Source organism: Leptonotus elevatus, chromosome 15 (assembly GCF_054856555.1).
Source record: "Leptonotus elevatus isolate MCC_2025b chromosome 15, RoL_Lele_1.0, whole genome shotgun sequence".
Classification (NCBI taxonomy): domain Eukaryota; kingdom Metazoa; phylum Chordata; class Actinopteri; order Syngnathiformes; family Syngnathidae; genus Leptonotus; species Leptonotus elevatus.
The window spans coordinates 12893334-12915903 of NC_141253.1; the positions used below are offsets into that span (position 1 = coordinate 12893334).

Genomic DNA, 22570 nt, shown 5'->3' on the forward strand with positions numbered 1-22570 from the left:
ATCCCTTTTGGTCGAGTAAATCTACCAATAGGGTGGTTCTGTTGAACCTTGTTATTTTTACTAATTACTTGCTGCTTCACTTCCCATCTGAGTTATATGTTTGAACAGGAAATGAACAATTTTGCCAATTTCACAATGAATTCATGGACAGCGGATTTATTATTATTATTATTTGACTGGTTACAAACACGTTCCCGCGTGGTGATGCTATACCATCTACTTAGCTGGCTTGGCTCCACCCTCCAGGATCTGACCCAAATGAAGACACAACGGCATTTACAGTTAGAGTCATGTTTATTTACAGCACAATCCTGAACGAGGGAGGGAGACAAAATTTTAATTTTTTTTGTGTGTGGATAGAACACATCTGGATTCATGTTTCATCACAACACTGTTCTTAATTTATTTAGTCACCATTTGTCTATACAGAATCCATTCAGTCGCAATATCTAGAGAGCTGCAATCTTCTGTTGGAGACAAAAAAATGAAAGGGCCGGGGGGAAAAATCCATAAAAAAAGTTGTCCACAACGATCGTCTTCAGCTATTTATATATGTATATATACACATATACACACACATATATATATACGTATATATGCATACTTATATATGTATATAAATCTATATATTTTCTTGCCATGTCCATGGAGAGGTGATGGGGTTTGTGGTTTCGACAGTTCAGGCTTAGAGAGGGTGCTCAGGTCCCAAATACTGAGCCTTTTTTCTCCCACCCCCCCCCCCCCCCCAAGTCACAAATGTCCCGAGTACAAACTCTGCTGTTTACATTGGGGGCTTCATAGAATAGGTCCAGTCCAGCCTCCAAAAAAGTTCTGCAGTAGCCCTCCAAAATGATTACAATGTACACTTAACATGCACGTCCAGAGTAAAAAAAATAAAAAGAACATCGAGGAAGAAAAAAACAACAACTTTGCAGGCTTTCTAGCCTCTTGCGGTATAAATTAGAAATTAACTGACGAGCACCACCAAACAGTGGTAAGACAAAAAAATAATAAAAAAATGGTTACAGTAAAAACATCCTACTTTTTGCATTTAGTTCTAATTACCATTGATCAATTTCTGATTTTTAAAGTGATTTCCTCCCATCCTCAGGTCCAACACGCACGCACACACACACACACACACATTCAGCTGTATCTATACATGTAACCACGGTACGTGTTCATCTCGCACCGACTCATCACAATAGTCAGGTCTTCATCGCTCTCGCTTGCTTGTTCTGTACCAACGTCACCGCGTTGGTGGCCTTTTAACGTCCCTTTAAGATGTGCAAAAAAAAAAGTATTAGGAGAAAAGTTGGACAAAAAAGGTCTCTTGGATAAACGTAACATACCTTCAAATTAGTTCAACATTCATTTATTTGAAGAAATATATATATATATATATATATATTAAAAAAAAAGCTTTTATATTTTAAACTGTCTGGACTTGTCCCCCGATTTTGTGAAAAAATAAAAATAAAGAAATTAGTACATATTTTACCCCCCCCCAAAAAAGTCTACACAGAGTAGTCCAACCGCATGGATGCCAACCTGACTATTGTCACAGCCAGTCCAAATTAAAAGCAAATAAAAACACATCATGATCATTCACTCTCACAAACACACTTGAAATCAGGAACAGGAAACCAACCGCCGTCGACACTGATGGATTTTTTTCTTTTTCCTTTTCATTTGTGTTTCTATCACACACGCAAATACGCGATGGATTCCCGAGTCAAGCGGCCGTCAGTTTCGAGTCCCCCGCTGCTCAACATGCTCTCAAACACAAATACAAACTCAAGAGATGGCAAAAATACAAGTGTACACATATATACAAACGCAAGCCACGCCCCGCCGGGTGTGTGCTTTGCAATTTAATAATGCATCCTTTTCTGTATATGCAGAGAATAAAACCTTTTTCTAAATAAAATACATTGTTGTCTGTGCAGAATGGGGAGTGAGGATAGCAGATGACCGGAGGAGGAGGAGTCTGCGTGTGTGTGCTCCACTCCTCTCCTCTCCTTCACTGCATTACCCCCTCCCGTCGCCACGGCGACGCTCCGTGCTTGTTTGACATCGCTCCAAAATAATATGAATAATAATGTCAAGAGTAATGACCACGACAACGCTAAAAAAATATATATAACCCCCCCATGTCTCACAACTGCAAGTCCACAAATGGAGTGGCAGGAGGGAGGTCATGTGATCTCGTGTGACAAATCAATGCGTAGGAAAGACGGGAGGAAGGGGAAGTGAAACATGAGCAGGATGTGCTATGATGATGAAGAGGAGGAAGATGAGATGTGTGTTGGGGCGTTTGTGATCAACACACACACACAATCACAAACACACTCTCACACACTTGTGTCCTTCTGAGCGGGGGTGGTGGTGGTGGTGGTGGTGGTGGGGGTTGGGGGGTTGGGGGTTCTCCGCAGATGGGTGGAAAGCATGAACGAGTGGTGACGACATGGCCTCGTTGTGAGGGCGCCCCCTCTACCCTTCCATCCCCCGCTCTTCCATGGGAGTGGGGGGGTCCGCTGTCCTCCCCCCCGGTTGCTGGTCGCTAATTGCCTGGGTGCATCATACCTCCAGGAAGCGGGAGCTGGGCTTGGTGTGGAAGGGCTCGGACCACATGCGCCGCAAATCCCCCTGAAAAAAAAAGAGATTTGTAGCTTGTTATTTCTTTCTTTCTAAATAGTCACAAGAAGAGTTCGACTGCGGACTTTCAAATGAAGTCACCGGTTGCTGCTGCGCTGCCTCGCATCTCAATCGATCAAATTAATCGACGAGTGGACTGGCCGCGGACGTACCTTCAGGTAGGCCATAGTGAGCAGAGGCAGCAGGGTGAAGGGCACCAGGTAGAGCAGAGCAGGCTGAGCAGCGCGATGGATCCTGGATGCCACGGTGGCCGTCAAAAGACCTGGGAAAAGGAGAACGCGTACTTGTTGGTGATCTTGAGGGCCTTCGATTGTGAAAATAGATCATCAGCATCTTTTCTTGCATGCTTTTTCCCGCAAATGTGTCTGTGAGCATTCATTATTGTTGTACTATATTTTTGGCTCGTTCTCCAACACACTGCTGTGCTACGTAACTGTACCTAATTTGCATAACCATGCCAACTGTAGGGGGGACAATTAATCAAATCCAAATTGACATCACAATGTAGTAGAAAGTAATTTTAAAACGGCAAAGGCTGCAGTCGGTCAGTTACTTTATATTTTATATACAGTAAATATATAGGTCCTTTGTTTTTGTTGTTTACTGAAGAGATTAGGGTCTCACATAAAAATAATTCCAGTTTTTATTTCACAGTATTTACATCTAGATGTGCTAAAAATGAGGACAGAGCACCTTTTGTTTGAACCCACCCACTTTTCAACTGAGCAAAAGTATTGGAACGGACATTATTACCGTATTTTCATGGTACTTAAAAGTCTTACATTTTCTCACAAAAATGACATGTGCACCCAATAGTGAGGTGCGTCTTTTGCGTGCGCCGAGTTCCAAAATCTGTATATGTTGCTGTGCCACTTCGGTAAGCGTTCCGCTCGACTGTCTGTCTGGAAGCATTTCTGCTGACACATTGCTTATTGCTTACGAGAAATCCGGCCCTGGTTGAAGACTGGCAGGCATGAGAAACCAAAAGACTCAACTGAAAGATGACTGAGTCTTGCCAATCTTCAACCAGGGCCGGATTTCCTGTAAGATACACTTGGACGTCTTTGTGCTCTCTGCTTTCGCTTTATGGAACTGCTCGAGTGAGTAACGCCACGATTTGTGAATGGATTGTGCATGCTTGGGCTAAACGTGTCTGCTTGCACTAATGTTCGATCTTTCGCAAAAGTCGGCATCATTTCTGAGGAGCCGCACGGTTACGAGACTGACTCTTACAATACTACTATGGCGAGAGCGAACCTGGCATGTTTAATGGAGAACTTGCCCAGCTGTTCGTTTCAGATACAGAAGATGAGGACTTTGAGGGATTTGTGGATGAGGGTTGATTAAAAGTAACGCGAGTACATTGTTAAATACTCACACCGATCTTATTGTTTACATCGTGAAATACTTCAATAAAGTACAACTGAACTCAGTTTTTCTCCGCTGCCTTTTTTAAAACATACGCTAGCATTTTTAGCGCGAAAGCATGCTGCCATATGTTTTGAGCCATCGTATGCTTAACCGTGCCTGCGCCCAATAGTGCGGTGCGCCTTATGTGTGTGTTAAATACAGAAATAGCACCCGTAACTAAGACTGCTCTTTTTAATATGGTGCGCCTATGGTCGTCAAAATACGGTACATGAACTTAGTGAACACTGAAATGCTATTCCAGGCCTTTATTGCAGCTTCTTTCAGAGTTCTTGTTTGTTTCTGTGGGTTTCCCCCTTCCTGAAGTAAAATACATGCTCTATTGTGTTTAGGTGGGGTGATTGACATAGTATGGAGGGGGAAGGGAACCGCCCAAAAATTCATTGACAATATGTTCTATGCAGCCCTACTAGTCTAAATACAGTATTTTGGTTAATATTGCGTTAGCGGAATACGGGTTAAGCAACAAAATCTAGCAGTTTTTAATGAAAATGACATCACAGTTGCTCAGGTCTCAGGTAACAACCAATCACAGCTCAGCTTCAGAAAACAGGTGAGCTGCAAGTGGCAAGCCCAACCCCTATCCGCCTTAGAGGCACTTCAGGTCGGCCTGACTGGATAAAAACGGCTGGATTTTGCTGCATAACTCCTATTCCACAATTGTAATATGAATCAGAATGTCATGTTTAGACTAGTGAGGCCACATATAACTGTCAAGAAATGTCTAAGGTTGATTTCACCTTTAAGGCAAAATAAAATTTCATCTGGCTTCAGGATCCTGTGTCACTGTGTGCAAGTCAAATACTTCCTTTCACTGGATCCCTCGTAAAACTGCAGTTCTTCTGCGGTGGCTCTTTTGCAGCTAGTTTGCAGAATCTTTGTTTAATTAAAGGAGGCTGACGTTCCAACAATGCTAACAGCAAAACATGCTTGCCGTATCACGATGTGTGTGGACATGTCAAGCGTGCAGACATTCAAGAGTGAGTAATGAGTCTAGAAATAACCTTAATTAACAGAGTATGTATGCCCACCTTAAGTCTTTTACATCCAGCCACCCGCCCATGGATCACTCACTTACCCACAAAGTATCCAATGAGAGTGCAGTGGAAATAGGAGACCCGCTGCATGCGTCCCGGCCCGTTCCCGGGCCCCGAGGCCTCCGCACTCGCTTGCTTCTTGTAGTTGTCGTAGCGCAGGACAAAGCACAAGAGCAGGCCGGGCATCACGATGTCTCCAATTCCCAGCATTGAGAAGTGACTTCCTGTGGAGCTGCGACACAGATGGGACAAACAAGCCATGTTTGGAATGTTAAAATTCTTCAATATCTTGTCATTGTGTGCAAATAAAGGACAAAGAGACCAATTTGGTGGAGAAACGTTCTTTAACAGCCCACTGAGGCTGTAATGCTCATTGTAGCGGAAAATTAAAAGTTGTGTGGAGAGAAAAGCAGAAAAAAATAAATTCAATACAAAAAAAAGAAGAACAAAAAAATCAGCACTAAAAAGAAACTAGAGGAATCTATTGTCATTCCTACCTGGGAAAGACCAGTTTTCCGGGTAAGGAGAGGCGGGGGACGTCACGGGCCATCCCTGGCCCCAAGTGTAGCTTCCTGGACAGGACGTCAATGGGGTTCTCAGCAGGTTGGGTGGCCACTTTGACCATCACGTTGCTGTTGAAGATGTAGGCTGAGAAGAACACCTAAAGGGAAACACAGGCACTGGCACGTTATGTTCCTCTGCTTCCATTGGTGGTTGCTAGGCGCCCGCCCGCGTATGTTGAAAATGCGAGACGCACTACAGCGGCCGAGATTGATCATTTGCTTTTATTGGTGTGTGACTGTGTGTGATGCATCCTTTTTCCAATTCACTTTAATGTTAATGCGACACTAAAACACAGTATTGGTTTGCTCCAGGGATTCCGCGACTGTTGTGGAATTTACTAAGCAACAGTAGTAAAACACATTTTGTTGATAAAGACATGAGCAAACAGCTTAAAACGAGCCAAAAAGTATACGCGCCAACAGAACTCGTCTGTGTTTTAAGATCATGCATTGGAAATAAACATTCCTTCATCATTTGTGTGCATAAGTTATCTTAAGACAAACCTAGCTCAGATAAAAGTAAACTACATTTAGGCTTGTTCTTTTATTGAGCCAAATCACAATTTGAATGAGAAAAATCCAAAAAGTATATGTACTGGCATAACGATGTACATCGTGTGATTTCTTTATTATTGTAATTCCTTCATATTAACTATGTTAGGCAAAAAAAAAAAAAAGTGGTCAGAGGAATATGTGAGATATGAATTCACATGTATAACGATACGTATGGCGCTCCACAGGGTTCTATTCTAGGGCCTCTAATGTTTTCATTCTATCTGCTACCCCTGGGTTCCATCTTAAGAAAACAGCTGTGGTTGTTTTAAACTGCTCTGCAAATATAGTTGAGTGATGGGAGTCAGTACTGTCCTAACTGCATGATTTGCAATGTCATAACTAGCTATCTAGCAAAAATAAAGGAACATTTCCTTAAGATGCATGGAGAAGGAGAATAAAGGAACACAACACTTTCTGAATTCAAAGTGAAGAGTCAGATTCCATGAAATTGAAAAGGCTACTGTTATTGTTCATTTTGGTCATCAGTAAACCCTATACCTAGGTCTTGAATTTGAAAAAAATAAATAAAATAAAAATCACCCCCCAATAAAGTAGGGTTTGGTGAATCCGAATAGGAAACTGGTGGGTTTCAGTACCTCCAACAAGGTTTAAAAGGCAAGTCAACCCCCCAAAAAAATTATTGACAATAATATGTTCTATGCAGTCCCGCTAGTCTTATGGTATTCTGGTTAATATTGCAAAATCCAGCAGTTTTGATCAATATCAGAAGGTGGCCGGCCGTCTTGCCACCGAGTGAAAAAGACATCACAGTTGCTCAGGTAACAACCAATCACAGCTCAGCTTCAGAAAACACGTTAGCTTTGATTGGTCGTTGGCTTGAGCAACTGTGATGTCCTCTTCAGTCGACAGCAAGTGGCAAAATGGCCGCCCCTTGAGATGGATAAAAATGGCTGGATTTTGCTGCATAATTCGTATTCCACAAATGTAATGTTTAGACTAGTGAGGTCATATATAGAAGGTCACGAAATGTTTACGGTTTTAGTTGAGCACAAAGCTGCTATTCTGAATGGCAACAGGAGGACACACAGGTTAATTGTACCTTCTGCCATCTATAGTGGAAGATAATTTAAATATTCCGTCTATATTTCAGATGGAAAAAAGGTCACATTTATATTTAACAGGAGAAAAAAAAAACTACCCTTTGAGGAGAAATTGGATAATGTCCTGGAGCATACCTGAATCCTTCACTAATGTGCCACGGCATAGTGGTTGGTAATCAGTGTTTAAGAAAATGATGATGATGCAATTTGCCTAATTACAAGAAAGCACGGCATCTAAATCTTTTGGGGATGTTATCTGATGTGGAAGATTTGAGCCTGGAGTAAAAATGAATGGAAATGATGACAACAATCTCCCAAATTACATTCTATAGGAAACAATTAAAAAAAATACTCATTACTTAATGAATGAATCAGATAATACGTCACTGTTGTGCATGCAGTCGTTTCATCCTCACTATACTATGCTAAAGCAAGCAGAAAAGTCGCAATTACAGTAAATATTCAAATGAAGAACACCTTATGGCCACAAATTTAAAAACACTCAAACGCCAAAGCCAGAAAGTATGTTGTCAGCTGAGTGTGCAGTCTTTTGCCATGTGATGTGATCTTAACACACACACAAAATTGTTGTGTGACGTTTGTAAGCTTAAGATGTCATCATTACAGTAAATATTTGCGGACATAAAACAATCCAATGAAAACCAGCAAGTAGCATGCCATCTTGTGACGCTACTGTTCGAAACATGGTGATGCCATACCATTGTTTAAAAAAGAAAAAGAAAAAGGGATCTCCCGGTATATTAAAGGATCAGATGGCAGACCTACTGTTCACTGACTGCTGTTTAATGTTCCATAATCAGGCTCGTCTATGATCGACAGAAGCAATAACGCCATTTGAGGTTCATAAATCACAGCGACATCCGCATCCAAATGTTTTTGCTCAAACTAATTTGGGAGACAGTGAGCTGATGACAATGAGCTTGTCCTCATGTATTTGCTCACGGCACTGTGCGTGTATGAGCCCGAGTGTGTGTCAGCAGCTTACCCAGAAAACGTCATAGATGAGCAGTCCTGACAGCAGCAGGCACGACACCTTCAGACTGGGCAGCCGCACAAAGGCTATCATGGCCACGCACAAGCCCATGGCCAATGCTACAGGGATGGGAAACCACACGTTAAAAAGTGCAACATTATTTATAAATAAGAACTCGTAACTATACAGCTCTGGCTAATTATTAAGATGATTTCAATGGCAGTGTGAGCTCATATGATGTCATCCATAGATTTGTAATAGAAATGGCCATTTGACAAATTTTACATGATCAGTTAGAGGGATTTCTTAAGGGACCAGAGAATTCCTGGTTCCCCGAGGCTCACACCATGTTGTTGTTCTTTATAAAGCAAACTACTGGTAGTTAAGAGTGATTCAACAGGGCCGATTCTGACTCACTCTTGATTTGCGTTCTAAGGCGTTCATCATTCAGAGACAAAACAATTTTCATTTTTTGTGCATATTTCTCTAAACCCCCAAAAATAAATAAATAAACAAGAGAATGCAATTTCTGGAGAAATTGCATATGAAGGCAGAGAGGCTGAATGAAAAAGGATGTCATGATTTGGCATGATATTGAATGACAAAGTATGATATAAATGATCTGGAATGAGCTGATCAGGTTGAAGTTGGAATGGGTTGAATTGATCAGCCCCCAAAAATTTAAATTAGAGGAAGAACAAAAACAACAAACACATTTTTGGCTTTTAGTTTAAAAAAAAAAATCTGTAGGGATGGTTTGAATTGGCCAAAAAATATATAGAAAAGGGAGAAAAACAACACAAAAAATGTAAATATAATGAATCATATTTTTTTGAATTTTTTAGTGGATATTTTAATGTTGAAAATTTTGATTTTTTTGTGGGAAATGCAAGTGGGAAATTGTTGAAAATCTCTCCCAAGGTGAATTAAATTAGCTAAATCATTTAAATTTCAAATAGGAACCAATTGAATATGGCATTGGGAATTAATTGGGAATTTCTGGAGTAGAAATTTTGGATTTTGTGAAATATCTGAATTTTTGGAATGACAAAATAGCAGCACTAACTTGCATTTTTTGGAGTATGTTGAAATTGCAATAATGTAAATCAGTGAATAATAAATGAATGAATAAATATGTAGAAATAGAGGTGAATAACATAATACATTTCTATTTTATTTTTTGGGTGCAAATTTGGAATTTTTTTGTGAACAATGTGAAATTGTTGGTATGTGTGAATGTTGAAAATCCTTCCCAAAGTAAACTGAATCAGCTGAATCTTTTGAATTTCAAAAACTGGTTATCAAAACACAATTTCTTGCACTATGTGTGGGCAATGATGAAGCAGAACAACAAATATAGTGGCTAACTAAGAGAGACAACCAAAACTATTTTGACCGTGATGATGCTGGTAGGCGTTGTGCGTAATGGGCAGTGCTATGTAAACTTGGATGTGGCGAACCATCCCAACTGGGACAAGAGTGGTGACAGGGTGACGCACCGTCCATGAGGAGCCAGTGTCCGGTCAGCACCCAGATGAGCACCAACAGAACAGAGAGGGAGAAGGACAGCAGCTCAGCCAGAGTGAAGCGGCCACAGCAGCCAAATGAAATCCTGCAATCAATGGCAGGCGAAAAACATTTAGAGACAACATTACTGACAACAATGTGCGATCACTAAAGATGTCATGTGGAAAGACCCAGGTTAATAGTGACAATGCAAGTTAGGTTTGGAATTTTTGTGTGGGTGGGTTGTTGCCACTCCTTGTGGTTCTCCATTGCAATGGAACAGCAGAGTCCAGACACCATGCTAAACTTAACCTGTATGGGCAGCGAGTTGATTTTGAACCAGCTAGCTTCCAAAAAGCTTCGCTGGCTACTAGTGTGGCTAAACACGTTGCAGACTCACTAATGAGTCACTAATCATCACCTCCTCGACGGTGAATAAGCTACACATCTGACAAGTATCGGTTTCACGAAGGGATGATGTGGAAAGATGGAGAAACCATGCTAATTGCTAAGCTAACCAAAGATTGACACGGCTAGCGTGTTTAACACCGAAATTAAAGGCTTGGCATGATCAATAGGGGTGTTAGAGAAAATCGATAGAAGAAGCGATATTACAGCGTGCAATTCTCGAATCGATATGCGGCCGAATCGATTTTTAAACATACATTTTTTATAGAAATATTCAACAAAACATCTTACTTGGGGTTAGGATTCAGACATTAAGCATGGAAGAATGTTATATTAATGGAACATTAAGTCTTAATATTTTATCCAGCGCTGTTCAAACATGAAACAGACTGCAACCTGTTTGTTAAATGCAGTGGCTCAGTTATAAGCCTGCATTTTCAGATGAATAAATACATTTTCATACAAATCTTACAGTGTACATGTACAAGTTTACTGATAAGTATTTTCCAAATTTGAGTTTAAAAATTTTAATTAATAAATCGCAATAGTCAATTTATAGAGTCGTATCGGGATAAATCGGTATCAAATCGAATCGTGACCTATGAATCGTGATACGAATCAAATCGCCAGGTACTAGGCAATTCACACCCCTAATGAGCAACTTCAACTTTTCACAGACAAAACTTAAAAATATATTAATAAGCCATTTGGAAAATGAATGAAAAATATACACGTAGTTCAAATCATTATGTATAATATCAGTAACATTGTTTGTTTTCATAGAGTCCTGAGTTTTGATTTTGACTTTAAATGTTCTCAAAATACATTATGTCAGATTTTTTATTTTATTTTATTTTTTATAAATTTTGTTTTGCGTTTACATAAAGAAGAAAACCACTTGCTCATTCGTTATATGGTCATATTTTTATTGCAAAACCTTATTTCAGGTGCCTGGGATTAATGTGGGGAAAAAAAGATGCTCCTCAAATAAAGTCATTGATTCACAAAAGTGCTCTACAAATGCAAAAAAATAATAATAATAAAAAATTAAAATCGAGTCTCAAAGAACAATAACAATTTATATGTTTTTCTAAATGAATAAAATGTGCTGTTACCCTTGTAAATTTATTATATATTTTTTTTAAGTGACAGCCCTAAAATTACGGTGACGAACTGAAATATAGCGATGACAGAAACACGGTTAAAATAACGATGACAGAATGATGGGATGACGGACTAGGCCGGCAGCTGCTCTTAGCAAAATCTGAATATTTGGCACTTCTCTATATGCTTATGCTATGTGGCTGGCTGGCGACCAGTCCAGGGTATGCAGATGGTTGAACCAAGAAGTGATATTTAAAAAATGTAATCTTACTTATTCTGTGGGGAGCAGGGCCTCGTCACATACTGGCACATTGGCAACAAGAGGAAAGCAAAAGCAATTGTAGCGAGCACTGAGGATGAGAAAGAGGGAGCACAGAACAGCAATGAGATACAGTCAGCTCGTTCTCATCCTTTTTTGTGTCCGCTTCACAGAGCAGCTAATGATCTTTGCACTTCCATCAGAGAAGCACCAAAAAAATAAAAAATACACACACACACCACTGTATGCGTAAGCCTTAAAGCACTCATTTGCTGTGCTTTTGCCTATGCGGCGCTTACCTGCCGTGCATATGGTGAAGACCACCTGGACCGAGTCAAAGAAGAAGAACATGACTAGCAGAGACACGGAGGCTCCTATGGGGAGGAAAAGTGCCTGCGTCGAGTCTATAGTCTGAATACCTGCAGCGCAAAGCAACACGGAAAATCACCACCATTGGAATTACACCGCACAAATAAAACAATGTAACAGTGTGAAGACCCACACTCACTGTTGTTTGTGTTGCTGCCGTTGAAGGAGCCCGATGCGATGGGGTTGCCATCTTTGTCCTTCTCTTGGTTCTCACAGTCCATGTTTAATGACCTGCAGCGGGGATGAGAGAGCTGTGAGGAAGGCCTCATACTTACAGCTTCTTTAACTACCCAGCTCTCAATTTAATTGGGACCAATTACTGACACTTGAGGTCTGAAGTGCAATTGACTTGTTAGCCTCGGTGGTAGACTCGAAGAGACAGCAAAGCCAATTGGATGCACATGCTTGACACTAACAGGACTAATCTAGGTTAGAACAACAGCATGCCAGATATGAAATATTGGATGATGATGAGGGCGAGATAATGGCTATAGAATGACAATAAACACGGACACACTACAGGTTGGCGGGCTTCTTGTTTACTTGGTTATTTGCACATTGATGGATTTAAGCAAGTAATAGCACAAATGATAGATCTCCTATTGGAGACTCTTGACACCCACACACATGACAACAATAAACAATATCAGGTCCTATACAGAAATGTGCTTACACTGGGAAAAAAAGTAAAGGCAAATGAACCATGATTTACTATAAAAGTGGTTTTGATCGACTTTATTATGAATTGTTAAACTTACTACGAACACTGAATTTCAGTCTTTTAAGCGTTCACTACAACAATTTCACAAAACTCCAATCAAGCCAAGCCAACTTCATTTATATAGCACCTTATGTAAAGAAACAACTCAAAAGTGCTTTACACGCACGCGCACACGCACACACAAAAGTATGGTGTAAACATAAGTCACTAAGTCTGGAGTCAGATTCCAACAATAATGCAAACATTTTTTTTAATCACTTATCACTTCATAAGAAAAATCATTTACATACGGTCTTACATTTATGCACAATTAGTTTTTGGTAAAAAAATACTATACAGCAAGCAATAGTTCTTGCTTTATTGAATCGGTTTAAAAAAATAATTATTAAAAAAAAGGGACCGCCTCCCTCACACAGTGTCCTTACATAGATGAACGCAGTTTATCCGGACGCTGGGCTGATCGTGTGCTCGATGACAAAATGAAGGAAAGCCAAATTCAGTATGCGGCTCCAAGTTCGGTGAGGCCGTGTACCTGCCATTGAGGCTGCTGTAAATCAGCGCGTTATGGGTGTTTTTCCTAATGCAACTAAATCCATCAAAACATCATTACAGGTGCGGTTCGGCGTGCTCATAATGTAGCAAAATCATGTTACAACACAACTACTACAGCGCTGGGTGCAGCTGGGCTGTGTGAGAGCTTTGCAAACAGATGTAACTGAAAATGTACATTCAGTGGTTGAAGCCCAGGAAGTGTATACAGCACATTTTCACAATGCAGTGGCAAAACCAAAAGACGCCTTAGCACCATAAATCCTTACTCAACACATAGCTACTCACAAGGCCTATGTGAACTGACTGGTCTTGATTTTATTACACATACTGCTATGTGAAAGTGCATTTTGTTACATGGCAACAACTAAGCAAGGTTTCCCCAGCAGTAACATTTCTCCAATGAGAGAAAAACTGGCCACACACACACACATCTGAACAAAATACAGATAAAGGAGCAACAAACTCAAAAGTAATTTGACCTTAGAGTAAGAGCATCATTTTTGATGATGCGCTAACTTATATTGCAAGCAGGCCATTGCCATGGCAACTCCAGAAGACATCGTTAAGGGTCTATACTGTTGGTAGAGTTTTGCAGCAATAAAACATCAAGTTTATTTCCCAAAACTTTTTTTTCTTTCTTTAAAATTATTTTTGGACGGATGCGAATGTATTAACATCAGGTATTAATGCTTACGTAACGTTGATGGCGTACATTTGATCTGTGCGTTTACGCCGCACTTCTGATACATTTCGGATTTTTATCTCCATTTGGAAGAAACCAGAATACAAACTGAAAATATCTCATTCCACCTATATGTTGTGCTCTGCGCTTACACCTCCACGGCAAATCTCAACTATGACACTTGAGAGTAGGAAATGATTGTGTCACTTGAACCATGCAGTGGAAATCCAAGTAAAACCCAAGTGTTCAGAGAAATGCAGAGCCACATCTTGACAAACAATCTGATGTTTTACCAAGCGTCACTTACCTGAAGCTGCCATAGACGATGAGAAGGATGGAGATGAGGAAGGTGGACACCTGGCTGGAGTCAACTAAAGAGTACGCCCTGAAGAGAAGAAAACAGTTTTAAAATGATGGATTATTCCTTTTTCGATTAAGACAGGGGTGTCCAAACTTTTTCCTTTGAGGACCTCATACAGAATAATCGAAGGATGCCAGGTCCACTTTGACATTGTCTGACTTTATTTAACACGCTAAAACTAATAAATCAATAAATGATGTACTATAGTTATTTTAGCTGAGTTTTTAGTTATTTTTAGACGGGACAAACAGTTTGGGATTTTTCGCGATTTTGGGGTGGCCCACACACCAATATCCCACTAGAATAGATCCGCCCCAGCCCTGGGCCAATCTCTACATTCAGAATCAAAGGAAGAGTAATTGGTAACAAAATGTTTTTTTTTTTAAGTAGTGTTTACTTGAGGATCCTAGTTAATCATTAATGTGATATGTTAACAAATCAGACCTTGACACAGACAGTGGAACATGGAAGAAAACATTGTTGCTTCTGAAACTGAAATATCTGACTTCATTAATTAAATTAAAAAGACAAATATTTCTATTTTAGTTTTAAATAGTTTCTATGCATATCCAGAAAAGCAGGCTGTGCCAAAAGTTATTTTTTTGTATATGCTGAGGGCTGTTAGAAGATGGTACAACGGGCGCAAATGGCCCCCGGCCATAGTTTGGACACCACTGGATTAAGATGACAATAAATAACAATATCAATGTCATCAGGGTTTCCTCCAAGGCTTTAATCAAAAGGGATACAATTTTCAACAGTAAGAAGATACTATTTTGTCTATAATTAATGTGATAACGTCTATTATTTTTCATGAACAATTAAAACCTTTAAAAAATAATTTTGCCACTTGCTGTCGCCTGTCGACAGCAAGTTGGATTTTTTTTTTTATGTATTAATTTTACATGAAAAATAATGAAGTTATTAAATTAATTATGTTCAAAATATTATCTTTTTACTGCTGAAAATGGCTCAATGAGTCAAGTATCGCTTTAAGCTTGCAGCCCCAACACGAATAACACCAACACCACTAAGACCACCAGGTTAAGCACCCCCGTAAGAAGCTGTACTATGAAAGCTACTGGGAAAGCTCAATTTGAAGCTGAGCTATTATTAGCACGGTAACGAAATGCTCAATTGAAAACTTAATAAGCATAAAAGTGACCACTATAGATTAAGCACATAGTGTGACACTTCCAACTATAAAAACAGCTGCTGTGAGGATAAATATCATTCTCCCCTGGGAGACTACTGGCCCTTATTATTCAGAGCAAGCAATAAGCAGAAATTGTTGTGTAGTAAAATAATAGTAATAACTGATGAATTGATTGTAAAAATCAATTAGCCCAACCCATTCAACTCCAAGCACAAAAAGGGTGTTGCTACTATCACTGACAAGAAAAATAATTGAAAAAAAAAAAGGGAAAAAAATGCCTGGAACATTTTAAGCATCCTTTATCAATCGCATTCCTCCTTTTTAAAGACCAAGTTTCCAACTTTCTCAACAGCCTTTAAAATTCCAAACAGTATGTTTTGGGAAGTAGAAAGACACCTGACAGGCCTTCTGAACTGGTGAGATGAGGCAAGTCTTCTAAAAATACTGCATGTCAATCTCTATTTCAAACGGTAGGAGTTTCCCTTCCACAATAGCTGGCCTCCCCTCTGGCACAGTGGACAAGCGAGAGGTTAAAAATGACTGCAATCAATCAATAAGGCCTTGTCAGGAAATTAAGAGCTGCACTGGCAGTACACAACGTTTTAAACACGATTGCAACAGACGAGACTGACAAGCAGTCACACGTTCAGCATTTACTCCGCTATTGTTCCTCCACTCGACATAACAGCGGCTCCAATCCTGAATGGATTACAATCAATTAACACAACCTCTAGCTCACTGGCGACGGGTTATATTGGAACGCTAGTAGTTTACTTTGACTCCAGGAAGAGAGGGGGGGAAGGGGAAATCATAGCTACATATTACAGAAAGTTCAGTAACTGTCCAAGCGTCCGATCAGTTCCATCAGTCGTCACTTTGCTGTCTTCGTGCTCCGAGCCCCGAGAGGACACATTTGCATGGCATCTAGGGAATGCTACAATATCCTGCTGTGACGCATGAACAAGTGCTCTGCTTCTCTATTCATTTCATTCTTTGGCATCTTGGCTTGGTGACAGCATCTCTCAGCATTCGCATAGACGATTTGTGGGAATTGCAACTTCTAGTGTAGATATTACACTAATGGAAACACAAAACCACAATGTTTCTCTTCCGAGCACCGCCTTGAACTAATGCAAGGACTTTCCTTTCAGATTGGCATCCAGGAGTGTGAATGCGCAAAGGGGGCTTAAATCAGATCAAGCGCCTTGATTGAAGTGTTGAATGTTTTTGACACAGTCTGGACTTGACCCGCAACCTTCTAATGCAGGCCCTGGTGCTCAGGAAAAAGACAAGGGGCCATTGTGGCTCACTGCTTTCTCCCGGGCGCGCTGACCGAGATGCTGACCTGTCAGTCGCCTGTCAAACTCGCCCTTCTTGGGGGAGGAATGCGGTAGTGTATGTAAACCCTCTATGTTCTATATAACATTATCATTGCACTTTATGGAGTGTGTGCATAACCACCACATCCCTTACCTCAGACAAAGTGTGGCAAACCCTTTCTCCACTGGTAAGCAGTGGCCATTTTAGTTTCTCGAAAATCCTTCGGGGGCCTTACTACATTTTTGAAGAAAAAAAAATGCAACAATTGAACAAATGTTTATTATTATTAACTCATTCACTTCCAGCCATTTTCACTGAAGCAACCCCCTTCGCTCCCGGCTGTTTTATTGTATTTTGACTGATTTGGCAAGGCCCACAGAATATTGTGTTATATTGCTATAAAAACATGGAACCTACCAAAAGATTAGAGTATCTTCTTTCATCAGGAAAAAATAATAATATTTGTATCGGTTTCCGTTTTGCGGCAATTAGCGTTACAATATAGCTAAGTTTCATCATTATTCACAAATCTGTTTAACTCATTTGCTCCCAAAAACATATAAATACGTTCTATTTGAAATGTTTTAAGTGTCCCAAAGATGGATCACGGATCAAGACCATTTCTGAGACAGACATAAAAAAAACAACAAAAAAAAACACAATAGCTAACCTTTGCAAAGGAGTACCTGGACAAACCATAATTCTTTTGGGAAAATGTCCTGTGGACGGATGAAACAAAAATAAGAGTTTTTCGGCAATGCGCGCCAACAGTTTTATTACAGACAGCGCAATGAAGCTTCCAAGGAAAAGAGCACCCTCTCTACAGTTAAGCATGGTGGAGGACCCATCATTCTGTGGGGCTGCTTTGCTACATCTGGTACTAGAGGCCTTGATCATAATCACAGGAATCGTGAAACCAGAGAATTATCAAGATAATGTAGGGAGATATGTCCTACAAAGTGTTTGACAACTTGGTAGGAGTCGAAGGTCATGGGTCCTCAAGCAGGACAAAGACCCAAGGCACATAGTAATGGTTAAAAAGCAAAAAAATACTGTTTTAAAATAGCCAGTAATGACTCCTAATCTCAATCCGATTGAACATTTTTGATATGAGCTGAAATGTGCCATTGGGAAAAGAAACCTGCAAACATTCAAGAGCTTGAACAATTTACAAAGAAAGAGTGGGGGTAAATACCAGCGCAGAAGTGCAAGAAGCTTAGAGATAGCTACAAGAAGCGTTTGAAAGCTGTCGTCACTGCCAAAGAGTGTGCAACCAATCAATCAATCAATCGAAGAGGGGTGCCATTATTGTTGCACATGCTATATATTTATTTCTTCTATGGAATTACATTATGCAAGTTGAAAAACAATTTATTTTGTGGAATTAACGTTGGACATCCAATTATAAGGTTCTCATAATATAAACTTGGTACATTAAAATTTATTTCAGACGATATTGCAGACATATTGAGATATTGTATGCAAAAAATGAAGGGGTGCCAATAACATTGAGCAGGACTGTAGCTATATTCTAATGCTAATTGCCGCAAAATGGAAACAGATATAAATGTACTTTTTTCCTGATGAAAGAAGAGACTCTAATCTTTCTTTTGGTAGGATCCATGTTTTTATAGCAATAGAGCACAATATTCTATGGGCCTTGCAAAATTAGTCAAAATCCAGCAAAACAGCAGGGAGCGAAGGGGATTGCTTGTGAAAATAGCTGGGAGTGAATGAGTTAAAACTGTGGAGAAAACAGCTTTTTGCAACATAGCCCTGGTTGCTCTCTTATACTCTGCTGCCACTTGCTGGCCGTTTTTGTAATAACTACCATTGCTTCAACCGTTCTCTTCAGTTCAGAGGCTGCATCAAAGCCTTCTAGCATACATTTTTTTTAATTAATTTTTTTCGCAGTACAAAATTTTACTGAATATTTCCCCTTTTTTAAAGCTAAATATCTTGTTCAAGTCACAATGGAAGGATAGATATACATTTGCAATAGAGTAAAAGGATCAATGATGATTGAACAATTTAGGTGGATAAAACTTAAAATTTGACCTGTGACATTTCATTTGTTCATTTATTTCAGGCAGCAACCAATACAAACAATATATACATTTTTCCAGACAATATTCAACTCAACTAAACCTAGCCTGAAAAGTGGGAGGAAGATAATCTGAAAAGGTGTGAGAGGAAGAAAATCATTTAATCAATGAATCGACAACTAATTGATGATCAGATTAATCGATAATTATTTTTGATAAACGCTGAATTGTTTAGACATCTTTTGAAATTTAAAATAGTCCAAATACTTAGCTCCTCAGCAGTAAAAAATAGTTTCCAATTTCTGTAGTCTTCCATGAAAGCCGACTGATTACATTTGTTTTGATCCAAAATAAAACAATTGCTTTTGCTTTGGCAAAACAATGATGAACATATTTGCCTACTTTTCCTCTTGTTAAAGACCAAACCAGAAACTCAATCATAATTATTTTGTGCACTGTAATTTTTTTGTTTTGAAAAATGGGATGTTTTTTTTTTGGTATCCAATTCATCCATTAATCGAGAAAAATAATTGACAGATTAATTGATTACTGAAATAATCATTAGTTACATCCCTACTCAAAATATTGACTAATAGCCTTCAAAAAAGCAAGAATGTGTTGAATTCATCATATTTATGTAAGAAATGTGAACTTTAGGTGGCCCGACAGTCACCTCGTGGCCTTTGGCCATCGGACCACTGTTCTTGTAAAACTCTGTGAAATGCCATGCAGAACTCCAGCACATTATATTAAAGAATGCTTTTGATATTTTGCCTCTCATGTTGCTATATGGGAACAATCAGAATTTGGTGATAAGGTGCATGCGTCACTCGAGAATTCATAAAAGGACATTTCCAGGACTCCGGCTGACGTGATTCTCATGTATAAAAGGGGATCGTAGCCGGAACCGAGTCTCTCAGAACCTTCTCGCGCACATCAACACAAAGGCTCTGAGTGACGAATAATGCTGGCGGTCGTTCGGGACTCATAGAACCGTAGTTACATACCTAAGAGAAAGTTCTAAAAATAATGCCCACGCAGAGTTTGACACCACTCCAAGCTACAGCAATAATAAACAGAGTAAAATCCTTTAAATCAGTTAATTTAGAATATTTTGGGGCATATTGTAGTTGCCTCCAAAATTGCAGTGTTTCAACAGATGTCAGCATAAATCCTGCAACCTCAGTTTGGCGGCAAGGTCAAGTCAAGAGGTGTGTGGCTTGCTTTTTCATCGATTTTTATGCACTTATTTTAAAAGAAGAAAACTGCCTTAAAAGGGGGTCTTAAGAGAAATATGTGAGATGAGGAAAGGAATAATACACACCCCATGCAGAGGGATTGGATCAGCACTTGGAATCGGCCGATCTCAAAACGAGGTGACTCAGACTCGGGTCCAAAAAAGTGTGATCAAGATTATATATATATATATATAAAAAAATCATAATTTCTATTTGGTCCAAAAATAACTTACATAATTATAGTGTTCCTAGTTTTTTTTTTATTGATCTTAATATTTAAATGCTTAAACATTTTCTTGTTTTGTACCCAAAAAAAGAAATCGTTTGAATAATCGGGATTACAATTAATGCTAAAAATAATCGTGATTACTATTTTTTCCATATTCGAGCAGCCCTATTTTCTGTTACCTGTATTTTCTTTTATATTTCAAGAATTTTGCATAATATTTATTTAATACACAGTAAAGGAGTGAGCGGACAAAATATATAGAAAGCATATTAAGTAGCTTTACCGTCGCCTTAATAACAATGGCTCAGTGTACCTGAAGAAATACGTAGGTCATAATGAATTCATGACAAGGAGGACGATTCAAATATGACATCAATTCAGATGTCATCTTAAATGGGTGATTTAAAAAAACAAACAAACAAACAAAAAACAGGCTGAGTCTGGAAGATTTACTGAGAGCATTTCAGAAAGACTGACCTTGTTCCTCTCCGATTCTAATGATGTCACGGCAGCAGCTAGATAGACGCCGAGTTTCATCCACCACGGAGCTAATTCATATTCTAGCACCAAGCTGGTTCGTCTGAATTCTACGCACAGATGCCCGCAGAACATGGGCAAGATAGATGAATGGAACATTTAAAAACAAAATACAATCCTGGACTGTTGGGGCCTGGACGCAAGCCCAAGGAGCCATAAGCCCTCCTTGTCCACTGACAGACTCGTTTTTGCTGCTTCTTTTTTTTTTTCTCTCTCTCTCTCTTCCAAATAACACAATTCCAAATCTGACTCCCAACAAGCTAACATGCGTGACTTGACCACAAAGGGTCAGCGAGTCTGGAATGGGTGTCCGGGAAAATGATACGTTGCCGCATCGAACGTAGTAACTGTGCTGTATTTAACACCCTTTCGCAGTAGCTACAGGGTGGAGTTGCCTTGAGGATTCATATTCATCTCCCTCCATCGTCTGATCCAATTATGGACATAATGGGCTAAAGCCTCTAGGAACAGGAATGTAATTTGTGATCAACTGCGACCTTTTTGCCTCCATTAAAACATGTTCACCTCCCCTTCCCTGTCATTTGGATGTATGGCGTGTTCGCAGTCTCATGTGGCATTTGCACAAGCGGGTCGTCCGTTTACAACAGCATGAACACACAACGGTCCGAGGCTTCGAACCACGGGTAATGAACTAGTTTACATTTTTCATTCAAGTCTTTCTCATATGCAGACAGTAATTTATATTTAATGAAATGAAGTATAATTCAATTTCCGGACTACAAGTCGCTGCCCACCCCCCACGCTTTGAACCCTGCATCTTCAAATGTGACACGGTTAAGTTATTAATTTTTACTAACGAGCTTCACGTTGCCAAGATATTCAGGGTTTCCCCTAGCACTTTTTTAGCCTGGTGGCTTGCCAGGCTTTTCCTTGATTTCTGATCCACACACGTGCATTCAATAATTCACAAACTGAATTGAATATTTACAAATGGATAAGTCAAGATAAACACATGCATACCTTTTTTTAAAAAATTTTTTTTAACAAGGGTAAATCACAGACATAATCTGAAAAACATGTGAAAACTGCGGTTATTTGTGTGAATACTGTAAGAATACTGTAAGTGCCAACACTTATTGGTAACACAAAATTGTTTTGTTTTTTGTTATATCTTCTTTTAATACCAAGCAAAAGAATGGACCTATTATATAAAGCAATGCTTGTCGCAGACAAACTTCTTACTACAGTAAATATGAAAATATATAGAGTTACTGTCAATCTTTACATCATTTATCAACAGTATGCCTATTAAGACAACGTTCCATCGGCAAAAATGGTTGTGCTGTACCTGCCCCAAAAAAGGTGCGACCAAATCCCCTGCTGGAGCGACCAACATCTTGTTCTACTTTTATGACCACAATCAGTTCTGTGGCACTTGTTGACTTCAGAGTTATTACTTAATGTCAATGTTCCAAAACCTTTAGTTACTGTAAAAGGTATTTTAGGTTACCTTCTAGCATCCAAGTGAGGTTAACCACAGACACATCATGGAGATGGAGCAGACCGATACGGTCCCCCAACGGAACGTTAAAGGCACATGGTACTGGAATAAAGGTTGTGTAGTGGATAATAAGTGTATCGCTATTGATTTGGGGTGAGAATTTTGGACACCTCACGATTCGATTATAAAACGATTATTGATGCATTTTTTAATGTATTTATATTGATGCACTTTCTTTTTTTTTTTTTACAACAAACATTTCTGTTTGTCTGGGTAAGCATTAATCCCTTGCAGTTTCTGTATCTGCAGCTCAACAGTACATTCA

At 39.4% G+C, this 22570-nt stretch overlaps 1 protein-coding gene across 2 annotated transcripts in view; it reads right to left on the reverse strand.

Annotated features, from left to right (window-relative positions):
• Nucleotides 1-275: 275 nt before the first annotated feature.
• The window catches only part of sppl3 (signal peptide peptidase 3), a 29809-nt gene continuing 7514 nt past the window's right edge, over nt 276-22570 (reverse strand). Inside the window, exons 2-11 of one of the 2 annotated variants that reach the window (XM_086097095.1) lie at nt 14205-14282; nt 12076-12173; nt 11873-11992; nt 11586-11664; nt 9796-9908; nt 8309-8415; nt 5621-5784; nt 5165-5355; nt 2811-2920; nt 276-2649 (exon numbers count right to left, since the gene is read on the reverse strand). In XM_086097095.1, the coding sequence (XP_085953221.1) occupies nt 2581-2649; nt 2811-2920; nt 5165-5355; nt 5621-5784; nt 8309-8415; nt 9796-9908; nt 11586-11664; nt 11873-11992; nt 12076-12173; nt 14205-14282 (1129 nt within the window). In that variant the 3' untranslated portion in view covers nt 276-2580. The remainder of the gene's footprint in view (nt 2650-2810; nt 2921-5164; nt 5356-5620; nt 5785-8308; nt 8416-9795; nt 9909-11585; nt 11665-11872; nt 11993-12075; nt 12174-14204; nt 14283-22570) is intronic. The other variant, XM_086097096.1, reaches the window with a different exon arrangement.